The 18,033-nt window shown below is 32.6% G+C and overlaps 2 protein-coding genes across 2 annotated transcripts; both read right to left on the reverse strand.

Annotated features, from left to right (window-relative positions):
* Nucleotides 1–6,227: 6,227 nt before the first annotated feature.
* On the reverse strand, nt 6,228–7,261 carry LOC110721338 (putative cysteine proteinase inhibitor 7). Its single transcript, XM_021900475.1, has 2 exons — nt 7,078–7,261; nt 6,228–6,645 (listed from the first exon to the last, which is right to left on the reverse strand). Exons 1-2 carry the CDS (start codon nt 7,192–7,194, stop codon nt 6,436–6,438), a joined length of 327 nt encoding a protein of 108 aa, XP_021756167.1. The 5' UTR covers nt 7,195–7,261; the 3' UTR covers nt 6,228–6,435.
* Nucleotides 7,262–11,399: 4,138 nt separating this feature from the next.
* Nucleotides 11,400–17,920, reverse strand: LOC110721515 (transcription termination factor MTEF18, mitochondrial-like). Its single transcript, XM_021900684.1, has 2 exons — nt 13,293–17,920; nt 11,400–11,878 (listed from the first exon to the last, which is right to left on the reverse strand). The coding sequence occupies exon 1, from the start codon at nt 17,041–17,043 to the stop codon at nt 15,331–15,333; it is 1,713 nt and encodes a 570-aa protein (XP_021756376.1). The 5' UTR covers nt 17,044–17,920; the 3' UTR covers nt 11,400–11,878; nt 13,293–15,330.
* Between the last annotated feature and the right edge of the window lie 113 nt (nt 17,921–18,033).

The raw sequence follows: 18,033 nt of genomic DNA on the forward strand, positions 1-18,033 counted from the left end.
CTATATTTCGAATCTTCTGCGTTAGTGGCCTAGTGACATATATTCTTGTCTAATTATACTGATTGATCATTTGATTGCGTAGCAATTTTTTATTTTTTATTTTTTTTATTTTATTCTTGTAGATATATTGCTCGTGAATACAATGCACTCATCAATTTGCACCATTAATGTCTGTTTTTGACTTTTTCACTACACTACCTTTCACTAAAGGTTTTCAACAATAGTTCATATTAACCGCTCCCAAATCTTTTTGATATATAATCTTGTTTTATACTCCTTATTAATGAACAGTAGTCCGACCCTACTCTGCCCCGATCAGAGGAAAAAAATCTGCTTCGAATTCGAAAAAAAAGTAATCTGAATCCGACTCCGTTAGAATAATATGACTCCGAGTCGGAGTCAAATCCTACAAAAAATCTGAGAAAAATATCCGACTCCGACATAGTCCGACTCCAACAGATTATCTGACTCCGACTCCGATGGATCGTGGATTTGGGTGTTGGTCGTGTTGTCGTGGTGGCAATGGGTGTGGGTTGCAAAGGCCTAAATAGCCCAATTTCTCAAAGTATATTGAATAACCAAAAAAAAAAAAAAACTCGGAGTCAAGCCAGAGTCGAAGGCCGGATATTGAATTTGGATTGGAGTCAGATGTCGGAGTCGGATTTAGCCTCCGAATTCCTGTAGGGTCGGAGTCAGATTTAGCATAATCCGCTCCGAGTCCGACCCGGCCCGTTCAGGCTTCAAACCGGTGCCAATTGTATTGAAAAAAAAAAGCGTGCCATGACCTTTTAGCACCAGCTAACTGGTGCCAAAGAGGGTATTTCGCACCGGTTAACCGGTGCTAAATCTTTGAATTGCCATCGGTTTTGAACCGGTGCGAAATCTTCGGAGTTTTGGCATCCCTCAAATCTGGACCGGTTCAAAGCGGTGCGCATAGGGGGGTTTGAATCGGTGCGAAAGACCTTTTTTCGCCTAGTGTACTTCAATTTCTTTATGTTTGTCTCATTTAAAACATTCAATTTCAATAATGAGAAAATTAAAGTTTGGCCACAACTAGTTCGGGGTTACTCGAGTTGCCGGGGTTACTTAAGTTACTTGGTCAGGGGTTACTTGAGTTAATCCTAATCGAGTAACCCCTCAAATAACCCCTGACCGAATAACCCCTCGAGTAATCTATGACCGAACCAGTAAATCCTGACCTAGTAACCCCTGACTGAGTATGTAATACCCCGTATTTTTGAAACGTATTTTCTAATTAATTAATTATTAATTTCTAAAAAGGGTATTTTAGTAATTTATTTTACTATTTGAATTTTGGATCCAAAATGATATTTGAATTTTGGCGCCAAAAGTATTTTAAAACTTAATTTTTATTTTTGGATTTTGGATAAGATTTATTATCCAATTATTTTATTTTAAAAACCGGATTATTTATATATATTTCAGATACTTTAATTAATCAAAAATTATATTTTAATTATTTAATTAATAGGTCCGAAAATTCCTAATGATTAGCTAGGGATTTTGGATTTTCCTAGTGTGGAAAATCTGATTTTCTTAGTTAATTTATTTAGTGAATAATTGGTATTCTCTTAATTAATTATTTTATACAATATATATTATTTACACAATCATTTTTAATCTCTTAAATCTAGCAAAATAATTTCCTAAATTCTACATAAGGGGTCCGAAAATTTGAGCTATGGAAGCTCAAAATTTTTGGCCTTCTTGGTTGATTTTTGGGTGATTTATTTTGGTAATTTGTATTTTTAATTATCTCCCCTGAATCTATTATTTTTCCTTAATTCTTATTTCCCATCTCCTACATATTTGATCATCTTATTTCCCTACCTTATATCATCCTTGATTATTCCCCAAGCAAAGCCATTTGCCATATTATTTTTCATGACAACATACTTTCCATAGATTAATTATTATTTCTTAGTCACCTTAATATTAAACTTTCCATAATTCTTTAACTCTCTTCTCCAAGTAATTTCCTTAATTCTTTTTTTCATAATTCTTCCTACATTCTCCTACCATAATTCTTGCATAAGCTAGCTTATAAATACCCCTTGATTCATAGCTAAACACTCAAACCAAATTCTCTAATTCTCTCTTAATCTCTCCTATTTTTCTCCTCTCTTTTTCTCTTGCTTTCACACGGCCACCACCACAAATCACCACCTCCACCCCCAGCTGCCACCAGCCGCCAATGCCGACCACAGCCGCCTTGCCGCCACCTTTCTTCTCCTTTTTCCTTGATTTTCTACCTATTTTAATTTTCTTCTCCTCTTCTCTTAATTAATTAATTAATTATTATTATTATAGGGGTTTTATAAAAATTATTATGAGTGTTTTTATTTAATAAAATCAGATTTTTATTCAAGTTTATGAAAAGTAATTTATAAGGTTCATGTACATATAGTTGGGGGGTTTTATTTTAATTGTTGTGATTATTTGTTAGCCTTATATTAATTAAGGTTATATTTATTTGTAGGGTGTGTTTGATCAAAGTTCTTGAAGCCCCTTTTTGTGTTGCTAGCAAGGATCAAAGGTACGTTTAGGTGGCTAGATACCTTTAAAATTGGTTGGATTGAATAAGCATGTTTTATATAATTTTTATGGTGATTGAATTAAATTGAATTGAATTATGATTTATGAAATAAAATCATGTTTAAAGAATTGATTTTGATAAATAAATTGAGGATTGATTTTTATATCATGTTTTGAATAAATTATTTATCATATTTTAAAAGGTTTAAGTTTGAAAGCATGTTGAATTAAATAAAAATGAGGTTTTAAATTATTTTATTATAAAGATTGGAATTGATTTAAGGAGGATTTATTGAGTTATTTATAAAAGCTTTACAAGCATGAGTATTATATTAATCCCACTATGCATTGAAAATTATGGACTTTGTATGACCTAGTCTTTCCTCAAGGATAGCCTTTCAACATAAAGATACTAGCTTGGGGGTGTGCACACTTAGAGAGGAATTGGGTTTTTGAAAAGAATTGATTTTTAATAATCACTATTATTGAATTATTGGAATTATATTTGAGTATATTGAGAATTGATTTTTAAATCATGAATTTTGAATTATTGAATTAATTATTAGAATTGGTTTTAAAAGCATGTTTGCTAATAAATTGAATTTACTTATCTTGCACTTATCGTACTTAGCATATTTTGCTAATCCGTATTTCCTATTTGTTTTGGTTCGTCCTGTTTGCCTTAATGGTAAGCAGTGTTGACTATTTTCAGGTGGATTCAATAAGTGAGCATTTGGGAGTCCCGGGATGTTCTTCACCTAGTTTATATTAGGAATGTTGGTCCTTGTTTATATTTTGAGTACTCATAACATTGATTACTATTTTTATCAATAAAGAAAGAGTTTGAATTTCCGCTGCGAAGTTATGGTTTTAATTAGAAGCTTGAGTAGTGATAGGCTAAAAAGTCATATCACCAAATCAAAAGTCCTAAAACCACTAACTTAAATAGATAGGGAAGTAGGGTCGAATCCATAGAGAAACAATGTTCTTTTATTTCTAATAAATTATTATAGTCTAAATTATCAAGAAACGAGTATTTTTTTGAGAATTATACTACGACAATAATTAAACTAAAGGAATAATCAATAACAAAAAAAACCTAGGGTCATAGGTTCACCAATAGATAATATTCCGGGATGAAAGACAACAATCAATTATCAATGCATAAATTAACCAAATTATAAAGGTTTCGCTACGTATTACAATCACATAATTAATTTAGCTGTATTAAATCGCATCTATCGAATCTTGAATTAACCTGCCTATTGAAATTAAGCCTAAACATCAATCCTCACATGTCGAATTTCGAATCAATATTGCATAACTCATACAATTAAACATGCGCAAATCTAATTGCATAGCATTATAATAATCCATAAGAAATTAACCCAAAACATTAACAATCAACAATAATAATTCAACTCTTCATATTATTTATGGATCTCCAAGAACCCTAGAATTAAACTACTCGTGCATAATTAAACATAAACTAAGCAAAGCGATTAAATTAAATATAATTAAAAACAATAATAAAAACTCAAAGAAAGCAATTTTAAAGAAAACTAAGAAAGGCAACAAGAATAAAACTAAGTAAAAACATTAATTAATACTAATAAAAACGAAAGTAATGAAACTACCTAATCATGAAAGTAACAAAACGAAAGATAAACTAGTACTCGTAATCGAAATCACCTAACTACTGAAAGCTATAATTCTAAAACTAATGTGCCGTAAAAGTAAAATAAAAGTCAACTTAAATCTCTAAGCTAAATGGCTAAAAGGTCTAAAGAATAAAAGATGCCCCCCTACTACTTCCGTAATTGGGTTTTTATAATTTCTCATCAACCGACATCAGTATGAGGACCTCTCGCCCGATCTGCCCGGTCAATCTGGAAATAAGCTTTGGCTTTTGTTGGGTCGTCAATTCTCCTTTTCTTGACTTGGGCTCAAATAACTCGGCCTTATATCTTTCCTTGCTTCACATGGTCCATGACTTATGATAATGATTTGGTCCGTGGTAATAATAATATTAAAACCTTTGACCTCTTATTTAATCGAGCCCTTAATCACCTAATCAAATTCCTTTGACTTGGTCTTGGGCTTTAAATATTTGGTCATAACATACGATCTGACTCTAATACTTTGTAGTGGCTCAATAAGCGCGGAAACCGTCATAAATCTGCAAATTCCTACAAAATAATATCAACTCTACAAAAACACTAGAAAACGTATATTAGTAATAAAAATAGCTCCGCAGAGCTCAAATAAGCACAAATATGACCATGAGACAGGGAATAAATATATATATATATAATAGACTCATCAAGTAGCCTTGCCTAATCACGTGGCGGTAATACGCCTAAGTCTATCTCTACAGTATAATTATACGTATTATACTAGTATTTCCGTAGAGGGAGATTTGGGGGTGTTACAGAGTAACCCCTCAAGTAACCCGTGACTGAACTCTCAAGTAACCCTTGACCGAGTAACCCCTAATCGAACTCCTTAACTAACCCCTGACCGAATTACTCGAGTAACCCTTGAGCGAACTCCTTAAATAACTCCTAACCGAGTAACTCGAGTAACCCCTGATCGAGTAACTCGAGTAACCCATCAAGTAACCCTTGACCGAATAACTCAAGTAACCCCCAACCGAATATGACCGAGTGAACCCCTCGAGTAACCCCTGTCCGAACCCCTCGAGTAACCCCTATCTGAATCCCTCAAGTAATCCCCGACCGAGTAACTCGAGTAACCCCCAACTGAATAACTCGGGTAACCCCTGCCACACAGTGTAGCCTGCTGCACCAAAAAGTTGTTGTTTGCGAATACAATGTTAACCAAACAACGAGGGGTCTAACTGTCTATGCATTTCTTAGCTAAGAATTACTATTGCCTATGTCAAATAAGTGCAACCAAAAATAAGCACTTAAGTCGTTTCATTACTCACACGAATCTAATCAATCAAGCTTTCAAGTGAGTTTGCTTAGCGAGCATTGCTACCAGCCTACCATAGATCCAACAAATTTCATATTTATCATCCACAACTAGATCCATAAAATTATATCTATAGAACTATATACGAATATAGCAATTCACCTAAAGATGTCTATGTATTGAAATTAGTTTTATATGAACAAAATAAATTGATCCCTTGTTTGAATTAATTGATCTATAGTCTTAACTACAAATTGGATGTTGAATGTTGCACTATAAAGCTATAAGTCTGAAAACATGAAGAATAAAAAATAAATAAATAAATTAAAAAAAAAGCATGGAAAGACGTGAGCAAACGACCTGAGAGTATCGTAAGCATGGTACTCCGGGATTACCATAGAAATTGTGTACTTCTTAAGGTTGTGTTTAGTACACCTTATTGTTGTTTATATAACGTGATAAGAGTTTTTTATTCAATCTAATTAATTATTTGATTTAACTAAACTTTGACTTTTTATGCATGCTAATCAGTAAGTAATAATATCAAAGTATGTCCACTTCACAAGTCCAAGGAGCAAGTTTCGTCTCAAAATCATATGACAATAGGAGAAGAGATAATCACTTTTCTCGATCTTCTCAATGTGAGACACTTACATGTGTTTTTTAGGAAGTTTATACTTCAACAGATATTTAAAGTATACGAAATTGGCAAATTCAAAATGTGCATGCACACTTAGATCCAATTAAGATCCAACCACAACAGTTTTATTTAGGTAATATTAAGTATTACACAGTAGTACTAGTGCATAAATCAAGTCATCCAAGACTTGTTTATTTCACTAGTACATAATACATACGTAGTAATATATATAACTTCATATATATTTTGACGTAACTTATATAAGCACACCAGAAATTGCTACGCAAATTTATTGTTGAAGATTAGTTAGCAACCGGGATGGGTGCATTTTCTTGGAGCATGAACACTTCAAGCTCCTTAGTAGGGGTTTGACAGACTATTTCAAGAACTTGCGCATAATACTTGTTAGTCTTGCAACCTTCAGATGCCTCCAGATCAATAAAGTACCTCGTGCTACCAATCATGGCTTCTCGTGCTGCTTTTAAAGTCCTCTTATACACCAGGTGTGTCCCCTACAAATTACAATGAGGATCAAATAAACATATTAAACCAGAACGCACGACATGCATGTTAAGAGGAACGAACATATAATGGTATAGATATATCATATATGGGACAGGATTTGGACTTGATCAAAAAACAAATTTATGGGGCAGAGGATTTGGACTCGATCAAAACTAGTTCAAAAGTTGTATTATTTGTAACGTAAAGTAATTAATTGATTTTAAGAATACTCCATAGACCATAATATAGCGTATTATTGGTAGGTAGTATTATAAAATTGTCCTATGAATATGTTCATTATATTGATTACATAGTATTGCTATACACTTGTACATCTGGTAGTCCTAATTTGTGGATAAAAAGGTGAACTCTAAGACAAATTCTTGTAAAAGATGGTCTGATAGATTTTTGTTTGACGTGTTAGTTTAATAAAAATTAACCTTTTGCTTGTTATGCTCAGCAACAGCCCAAGCAGCGACCTCTTGGATCTTTGGATCGCTTGGGTCGACAGGCTCAAAACCTCCAGAGGTGTTCTTCAGTTGAGCAGAGGAACTCATTTTTGCGTATGATTTTGTGTTATGTAGGGTGTGTATTGTTTGTATTGTATGTATGTGTTGCGGAAGCCCTCTCTATTTATAGGATTGGAAAATGGAATCAATAATTTCTTTTCTTTTTTTGTTCGAGCAGATTATGTGGCTTATTAAATAATGAATATATTCTTTGTTAATTTGGACCGCCTATCAATTTTAAGTCGATTCTTAATTACTTGTTATTCTGATCATACACGTTGTTTTGATGATACGCGTGCACTTCATATGTTGTCTTAAAGGGAAATAAATAAAAAAATTGTCACTTATCTCACGATTATGAAGAGATAACTTTTATCTTCTTATCGCCATTGATTCTTTTTATCATGTATATGAAATGAAAATGATTTATTATACTTCATGGTTAGATTTTTATAATCTACAGCCTTGATCACTTCAGAGAATGATGTACATCGATTAAAATTATTTTCAATCAATAAAAATCTAATATATAAATAAAGTAGACATTTTTCAAGAGCATTCGACACGCCACATAAGCAAAGGTATATTTTCGATCAATTAAAAATTAGATTTTTATTTTATTTTGGAATTAAAAAATTCGTTTTCCACCTAAACAAAAGTGACGAATGAGATATAAGAATTTTTCCACGTAAGTAAAAACAACGAATATTGATTTATTAGGATTTAATTTATTTACAAAACTAAAAATTATCTTTATGAGATTTTATGTATAAAAAACCACGGGATATTAGGATTTAAATTATTAAACAAAAATAAAATTTATCTTATGAAATTAATGGTTTTATCTAAATACTCGATTAATAAGATGTTTTTTTCATAAAAAAAATTTAAAACTATAATGCAATTAAAAACTTTACCTTCTTTAAACATTTTGTGTCTAAAAAATTGAAAAGACAGATAATTTGTTAGAGATATAGAGATTACAAGAAATATACAAAATGATACTTCCTCCGTTCTTTTTTTATTGCATCATAGGGTTTTGGAGGCAAAATTTGGTAATGGAAAAAAGTAAGAGAAAGAAACGTAAAAATACAAAATTTTCCATGTAATGTAAAGATAAAATAAAAAGTGTGAAAAAGTAAGGGTATGTTGGGTATTTACAGTGTAAACATAGTATTTTTTGTCCTAAAATGAAAGTGGTGCAATATTTGTGAAACTTCCCTAAAAGGCAAGTGATGCGATATTAAAAGAATGGAGGAAGTATATAGATTTGAGAGTTTAATTTCAAGTGTAAAAGGCAACGAATAATGATTTAGGATTTAAATTATTTTAAAAATAAAAAATTACTATTTTTCATATTAAAGATCTTATCCTAATATGTAATCAATGAAATATCATATTTACAATTTTTTTTTTTGAAAGATATTATATTATTGTCATATAACTAACAACAACGAATAAAATACAAAACAACAATAAATTAAGTCGCATTATAAATTACATTAAAAAATTTATACTTTTGTAATTGGCAATATCATTTTAATTAAATTATTATTTGTTTTTTTTTCTTCTGAAATTATTAAATTATAAAATAAATCAAATAATTATATAAAAAAAATAAAATAAAAAAAGCCTTAGAGTATATAGGAAAATATCTTTTCTTGAGATATATGTATGAAAGATAGTGCATCGCACGGGCTTTCATCTAGTCAGCTTAGATAAGAGGAATTGCAATGTGCTATGTTGGCAAATAGCATCGGCTCGATGTGTTCTTTGATGATTTTATTCTTCATCAAAGCGTTAATTTCTGGTTTTTATCCTCTACTTTGGTCACTATTTTTCCTTCATTAACCTGGTGCTATGTTTAGTATAATTTTTACTTACCCTTTCATATATTGGATTTTGTGTTTGAGTGTACTTTATGCCTTTATATACCCCTCAAATTTCTCTTTACCTTCATAATTAAGTTTGCATTTGTCAAAATGACTATTATGTGCTACTAATCATGCAAACATGTCACCTCAATTTCTTAGGTACGAGCTGTTCAACTCTGCTCTAGACCAATATGTTCGAGGCTTGGGTTAAAGATACTAAATTTTCTTAAAAGAAACTAATGGGAGCCCCCATTTTGAAGAGCACGGTTAAAGAGTTAAAACACACAAACAACAAGCCAAGACCAACCCTAAGACCCAAAACATACCACAAGGACGGTCGATGCCCAAAATTACCCAAACCCGAATGCCAAAGCACTAATACCAATTCACCTTATTGTTGTTATATATTAAGATCGGAGATTTTTTTTTTATTTTTAATATGATTTGATTCATTCTTTTTTTTTTTTTGACAAGAATTTGATCTAGTTATTTCTTAATTTAACTAAACTTTGATTTTTTAGTAAAAATATCGGAGTATTATTGATTTATATTTATGTATGTTTTTCGGATATGAAGCTTTCATAATTTTATTAAATTCTTCATTTAATCTTTGAATAATACAAGTGTGGGCAACCAAGAGAGAGAGAGAGAGTCTACTTCACAAATCCAAGTAGGTTCCATCCCAAAACAATATGGCAATAGGAGAAGCAATCTCTTAGTCTTATAAAGTTTGTAACTCTCTTTTCTCTTCTCAATATGGGATGCTTACATGTGTTCTTTTAGAAAGTTTATAGTTTAAGATATTTAAAGTATACGAAATTGGCAAATTTAAAATGTGCATGCACACTTATATAGATCGAATTAAGATCCAACCACTAGCAGTAGTTTATTTAGGTAATAATAGTACAAAGTATTACACAGTAGCACTGGTGCATAAATCAAGTCATCCAAGACTTGTTTATATTATTTCACTAGTACATAATACATACGTAGTAATATATAACTTCAAATATATTTTGATGTAACTTATATAAGCACACAAAAAATGGCTTCTTAGCCCAGCATTTATTGTTGAAGATTAGTTAGCAACCGCAATGGGTGCATTTTCTTGACGCTTGAACACTTCAAGCTTCTTTTTAGTAGGGGTTAGACCGGCTATTTCAAGAACTTGCGCATAATACGTGTTAATCTTGAGATCATCAGATGCCTGCAGATCAATAAAGTACCTCGTGCTACCAGGTTCATCTTTTTGGTCTCCTTTTAAAGTCCTCACATAAACCAGGTGTTTCCCCTACAAATTACGACGAGGATTAAATAAACATACTAAACCAGAATGCACGACGAATTGACCTATGCATGTGTTCATTATATTCATTACATAGTATTGTTGTACATATTGTACTCGTAATTTATGGATAAAAAGTTAACTACTACATAAGACAAATTCTTGTAAAAGACAGTTTGATAGATTTTTGTTTGATGTGTCAAGTATTAGTTTAACAAAAATTTACCTTCAGCAACAGCCCAAGCAGCAAATAATGAATATATTCTTTGTTAATTTGGACCGCCTATCAATTTTAAGTCGATTCTTAATTACTTGTTATCTTGACCATACACGTTGTTTTGATTATACGCGTGCACTTCAATTGTTGTTTTAAAAGGAAATAAAAAAAAGAAAGTTTTTGTCATGAATATGAAGTGAGAATTTCTATCTTTTTATCGCCATTATTCTTTTTATCGTGTATGGGATATGAAAGTGATTTATTACTCTTCATGGTTAGATTTTTATAATCTACGGTTGATCACTTCAGAGAATGATGTACATTGATTAAAATTAATTTCAATCAATGAAAATCAGCTTAGATAAGAGGAAAAAAAGTTCCAAATCAGTAAAAAAAAACAATTTTAAGTTCTAACCACTAACCCCAAAAACCAGCAAGGAAAAAAACTTATACCCAAAAAAAAAAAAAAAAAATCTAATAGAAAAATTAGTTCACTGTTTTAGCAGAAACAAAAAAAAAAGGTTCACTAGAACCATACTTATGGCCTAACAACTACAGTATTGATTAAGTTAATACTAGTGCCGAATTAATTTAATGGGTTGTTGATAATAATTTTAACATTAGGTCACTATAATTGAAACTTAAAATCAGAAGTCATCAAAGTGATTGGCATATTGCACAAGCTCAAGGCACTACTACTACGTTTCCTCAAGAATATGGCATAACCGATTAAAGTAACAAAAAATTTAAATTTGTTATACCATTAATTACCATATCATATGCTATTCATCATCTTGAAAAGCCCTTCAAAAGTAATAACATTTTAAGAAAATATAACTACTTTTCTTTCACATTCAAAATAATTCATGCTAAATAATTGTGAAACTTTATATATCAAATAAAAATAAAAAGTGAAATTTCCTCAGCGTAAGTCTAATAATACCCGAGTCCCACTGAAAATTCATCAGTGTAACACAATGGTGACATGGTGAGTTGATGAACAAGCAGGAAGAATTTTAGCAAAATTGAGAGTTTACTGAATATAATCCATAATAAATTGATTGTAGATGCAAAGCCTAAGAAAAGAAGCTGAGGAAAAGAAGAAAAAAAAGATCGATGCCATAGCACAAGCACTTTTGTCGAATTTCCCTTTAGTTATGCCCAAGAGCAATGTGTCCCTAAACTCGTGTTCTAGAGCTGAACTGCACCTGGTAAGGAAGTCTTCGGGTTAATTCGAACAAGGTGCAGTAAAATCTAAGTATAGAATAGCCAAAGACGATGTTAATTGGCCTTGTTTCGAGGAGGAACGCCCAGTCCTGTCCTAATATTAGCACCAGCTTCTTTCATATCCTCCACCTAAAAAAGATGCGCAGCCTTTTAGGATAAGTAACATAGATGACCTTCTATGCAAAAAATTTATGCATGATAATTGCTGGCTAGAAATTCTGAAATTGGGACTCAAACAAAAGGAGGGGGAAAAAAAAAAAGGTGCAGGCATGTAATAAAAATAGGCAAAACATTTTGTAAAATCCAGTCAGAAACCATTTCGATTAAAATCATAAGTATAGCATCGGAATCCAGAGGAGCCTACAAGCTAAAGTGAAGTAGATACTGAGAAATAAAATCAGCTATAGCACAATCAACCAACATTAGGTTGATTTTGATTAAATCTTGAAGAGACAAATGGTGATGACCTCAATGATGAAAGGAAAAACAAGAGCATGACTCCAGTATGTAACAATTATTAGAACAATTAAATGAATTAATCAATCGAAATTCCCTCACTTCCCAGGAGAAAATGTAGTTTCGCTAGCTTGACTAAGGTTCAGGCATATAAAAGAACAATGATATGAACTTTTTTTCATTCCTTCCTGCTCAAAATAGACTATTCTAGCACATTTGAACACCACTTATTTATCAGCGTTCCTAATTTCTTAAAGTGAGCAGAATTGTGCATATTCTTTGCCTCTTCAGTGTACCTATAGTTGGAAGGTATATTTGGCTCAATTGGTCATTTTAAGCTATCTAAAGGAAACATAAAAAATAAGCAAACAACTGGGTACAGGATACACAATGGAAGTTCTCGAGTTCATGAATATGAAGTTAAATCGCAATACGTTGTTTGATTTAATTGAATTAAGGTTCAAGACTCAAACATTTTGGTCAATTCAGGGTATAGAACACCTTAGTCGAACCAAAAACGCTCCAAGCCTAGTACTTCATCTAATCTCAATTCATGTACATTTCAGTCACTTCAAAGCCTAAAATTTCATGCATCTCAATTCTTGTACAATGCAATCACTTCAAAACACTCTCTTCGACCGCCTTTGTTAAAGGGAATTCTTTTTACCTTGATCCATAAAATGGAAAACTAACCAGAAAAAGGGTTTGTAATCAGGAAATTGTAATTGTAATTGTATTTGCATTTGGGATAACTTGAGAATTAAGTCAAACATTGAAACAACCTAAATCACAAAAATCTCAACTTTACATTCAATGTTCTTAAAATAATTAACACCATCATGAATTAAAATTAAATTTATAAAAAAAAATCAGCTAAAACATCAAATTAAACCCTTCAATAAACAAACCCTAGATCCTCATTTCAAATGCAAACCAAAACACCCAATTGGAAAACCACCAATTTCAACCATGATCAACTAATCAAACCCAAATCAATTTATATTCAACCAACAAAACCCAACAACAAGTTAATCAAAATTGATGAAATTAAAGCTAAAAATCCAACAAATGTTCCCAAAAAACTCACATTATGAATGCCGGCGGCGCTAAGGGCGGAAACGGAGGCGGTTGCGGCGGCGCCGACGAAGAGAGAGGCAACGCCGAAAGCTCTGGCCGGCATAAACCGGCAATCTCCGGTAAACCCTTTTTTGTAAGACTTAATTCCCCACCCTAATTGGGCGGCGCTAGCTATGACCCACCACCAGTGGGTCCCACTCGGAACCCACTTCCATGCTTCTTCTATCCCGAACTTAACTCCGTCGTTGTTGTTTACGCTGCTACTACTCTTTTCCTCCATTTTCATCTCATTTTCTTGAACTTCGCCTTTTAGGAGATTTTATTTCTAGTCTCCCAATACTTCTTTTAAATATTCATTATTTATACTTTCACGGTTTTTTAGTTATAACGCTTCTCTTTTCACTTGTTTGTAGATATGAGTAGTTTAGTACCAAATGGATGTATTGTTTGGCATTTAAGTTAAAATTTGGATGGATTTTGAGAATTATCAACTAATAAATGTTGTTTAGAATATTGGGATGGAGGTTAGGGTGAGTCGAGGATAGAGTTTAAGTTTCATAGTACGCTTTGATCTTACTTTTATCGTTGCATAGTCATTGTATTTTGTTTGAAAAGGTCTCTTAACAAGTCCCATTCTTGATTTGAGTTAAATTCACATCTTAAGACTTAAGAGGTAGTACGGTCTAGGTATGTGTTGGACATGAACAAATTTTGTGGTAAATTGATCAGGTTTGTAATCAACTTAATGATAAGCAGAGTTTTTTTTTGTTGACAATTGTCATACACTATGATACATTAGTGTGCTAGTTTACTATGGAGTACTTCTTACAAGTCGAGGGCGACTTGATGGAGCAACCTGTTTAAATTCGAACAAAATAAGCAAATTTTAAAGGTGACAATCACCATTTACCAAGTATTTTGAAGGATACAAGAAATTGCATAAAAGAAAAGGCTAACAAGCTCAACATTATAATGAACCTTATTGAGGAACAAACCCTCATATTATATTATTGTAGGTATTGATAAACAAGCTTAGAAATACAGAATATGCTGATGCTGAACCAAACTTCGACACTTCGTGCAGACTGCAGGAACTATAAGTTGTGAACTCCATACTATACAAGAGCTTTGTCAACATCTGACTGCACCACCAATTATTAAGTTTAGCTTTACTTAACAGACCTCATGGTATCTCCTACTTCTATTTTTCTAACTCTTACACTCTTACAGATCTTCCAAGGACAAAGGCCTGAAATGATCACCTGACGAGCCTGCAAATGTTAGTCAATCAATGACCCATAGCAGCTTTGGTAGCTGAAGCTTTATCATGCTCAAAGATATGTCATGTACTCGTGGCTCACGCCCTGAACCTTAAACTACTTTAGGCAGGAGCTTTGTAGTTAATGGTCCTAATGGATGCAAGTTCTTAAAGACAGGATTGCTCCCTCCCACCAAAAATAAATAGGAATATACAGTATTCTGATGCGTAGACGATAGTTGTCACAACTCCTGAAACAGATTCAGATCATGGTTAGATTTTCAAGCACATCCTGGTTTTCCCACTGACATGTTGTGGTGAGACAGGATGGGGAAGAAGCTGCTATAGTAAAGGGAAACCTAATTATCATCACATAAGTACAGGCGCAAGCAGCTTTGTATCCAGCAATTCATTCCAGGACTACCTTTGAACAGACTGAAAGATGTTCACAGCCAATCTCTTGTGCTCTAATCATCTGAGAGACATGTAATTCCATCTGAACTAGCAAAAATCAGGTTCATAGCGGTTTAGCCAAATTGTAACACATGAGGAGGATAGGCTCTCTGATAAAGTCACAAAATATTATTCTTTGTATAATTCAAGTTATGAAACTGAACTGAATCTGTGACCAAAAGATTGACTTCTTTTTTAAAATTAAAATTAAAAAATCATAGGCCCAAAAAATAATCGTATATGTTTTCTTTGAATAATATGAACCTATCAAGTATAAGTGCTTAGAAACTCTCAAGAACTTTCATTGCTCACTATACATTCTGAGCTGGAAACTGTCTTATGATACTTTCTTCGATTCACTTGTCTTCGTTTGCTCGCATTGCTCCATCCATAATTGAGGTGCTGTTGGATGTATACAGGAAAGTTGTTCCAAGAATCCTTTCTTACTTGTAGCTATAATGCCTGACAAAGTGTACTTTTTTTTCATCCAGCCCTGCTTAGCTAGCCAGACATGAAATCTATATCTGGGCTTAATTCGCTTTTCTAAATTATAAATCAAATAGGCTGGAAAAGTCTCCAGGAACTCCAAGGATAAACCGACTTCCTGGCGAAGGAAGTCAATTTTCCGTTTAAGAGAGTCAGTCTCCTGATTTAGAATCTTAGGTGTATAACTTATCATCTTGCACAGTTTGGAGAACTCAATGCCTTCATTTAGTAGGAGATCGAATCGCTCATGTAAGTCACTACCAGAACCATGTACATCTTTTAAGAGCTTCATGGTGAAACCATGCTCTCCAAATCCAATGCCATGAAAAAATTTCAACTTACATAGTAAATAACTATAATTTCTTAAGCATTTGATGTTCTCCATCTCCTGTACATAATTCGCGTCTTCACCTTCATCTGGACTACTCAAATCATAATCACCCAATAACGGATACTTCCCCAACTTCATATTATGGAAGAACCATTCATGAAGATCCATGGCTCTAAGAATATGGGGCAAATTAGACATCTTATTCCGACCAAATACATAAGAGTATTTCTCCATAAGGAGTTTAAGTTCGTTCTTCGATAAGCCAAAACGATTCAAAAATCCGGATACAGAAACTACACGATTTTCGATATCAATGCTCAGTATCTCAGGATGGGAAAGAAGCAACAAACCAACATCTGCTTTCCCAACACTCAACTTACAAAAGAACTCCACCTTCTCAGCCAAAACCTTCTCTGAATAATCAGTGAAAACAACAGAACTCTTACCAATCGACTCTCCAACTGCCCTTTTCGGGACACCCAAGTCATAGAAAAACCTAAGTTTCCTACAAACCTCATACCAAAGATCCACATTTCCAACTAATCCATCCCCCAAATCATAATCAATCAATACCCTTTTCAATTCATCCAATAATTCATCAAATTCACCCTTCAATCCAACCTCTTCCCCCTTCAATAGAAAGGGAAACCCTAAACAAATACCAACAGCTTGTTCAGCACTAAACCCCATTGCTAACAACCCATTAAACTTTGACCCCAAAAACTTGGGATTATTCTCAAAAATCGAAATTTCTTCAACATACAACCTCCCCAACTTATTCCAAGGAAACCCAATTCCAGCAAGTGTACAAGCAACATTTAAAACAGTTGAATCATCAGAGAAAAAATGCACATTTGGCTTCAAAAAATCATTAATATTACAATAATGAATTCCAATACTTTCATAAAAGAACCCAAATTCATGAAGAGGATTATACCTAAGAAACCTCTGAAAATTCTTGCGGAAATAAATGGCTGAAAAATCTACCTTTGACATCAATTCAGCAAGAGAATGAACGGAGTTTTTGCTGATGAACTCGGCATATGAAAAGGGTAATGCACTGGTAGTATGAAGATAATCCGTGATAACTTCTTGAGCTTCTTTGATTGCTTGAGGTCGATATTTAGTGGGGACTTTGCCAAGAGTTGGGAGATTTGTGTTGGAGCTGAAATGGCGAAGTAAGGTTTGAAAGAGAGGATTTGAGAAGGGGGTGAAGGGGAAGAACAGGCGCATTGTGAAGGACACATTGAGAGAGATTTGTTAGGGCTCCCTTTAACAATTGGACTAACTCTCTAACCTCTAGTGCCTATTGACTCTATTCTCCTAATTTTGGCAACAATTGGTTTATTTAGAATTTGGTTCTTACTTGATCTGTTTTTTTAGTTAAGATCCAATCTTACAATGGAGTATATATATTTCGTCCCTTGATGTTTGTTGTGTTGGATATTTATTTTGTAAATATTTTTTGTATTAATGAAGAATCACGTATTTAATGTAGAGTTGCATTGTATGACAATTTGTATGACTGTTTGGATTGTATATTTAGATAATTGTAACTTTTCATTGGTAATTTTTGATGTGAATAGTTGTGTTATTTCATTAACTCTTCATTAGTTATAATGGATAGTTGTGTCATTTCATTACTTGCAACTTTTCATCCATGTTTTTTTTTTCTATAGATAGGTGTTGGTTGTTTTGATTTTAGGGATTTATAATTAGTTTTAATTACTCTCTCTAAATATACATGCATATAGTTGCGGTTACTCTAATCTAGTTTGTTCGTTGATTCCTTATAATTACAATACCATTTTATAAGAAACGAAACTCATTCTATCTAGGGAGACAATTGCTTAATAATCTTAGGTATCATAGAGGGAGCAAAATTGTCTTAAGGACACAACGTGATTTGTTGGGCTAGGTCATAATAATTTACATATTGAATCAATTATAAAGATACGTGTTATGTTTTATTTGTTTTGTAAATAAATATATAATATTTGATTTTTAATACTTGCTTTTCGTATAGTATTAATAACATATTGCCATTTATGCATTTTTTACTTTTTAAACTTTTGGTTGAGTAGAATTGATAAGAGACAAAAGTTTTTATTTTTTTTATTCAAATGATGATACGAGCATCAAATAGAGATAAAGAAAACAACCAAAAAGCAAAAAGAGCAACAAAAAAAAAAAAAAAAAAAAAAAAAAAACACGCTATCTACG

Source organism: Chenopodium quinoa, unplaced genomic scaffold (assembly GCF_001683475.1).
Source record: "Chenopodium quinoa cultivar QQ74 unplaced genomic scaffold, ASM168347v1, whole genome shotgun sequence".
NCBI classification, from domain to species: Eukaryota; Viridiplantae; Streptophyta; class Magnoliopsida; order Caryophyllales; family Amaranthaceae; genus Chenopodium; species Chenopodium quinoa.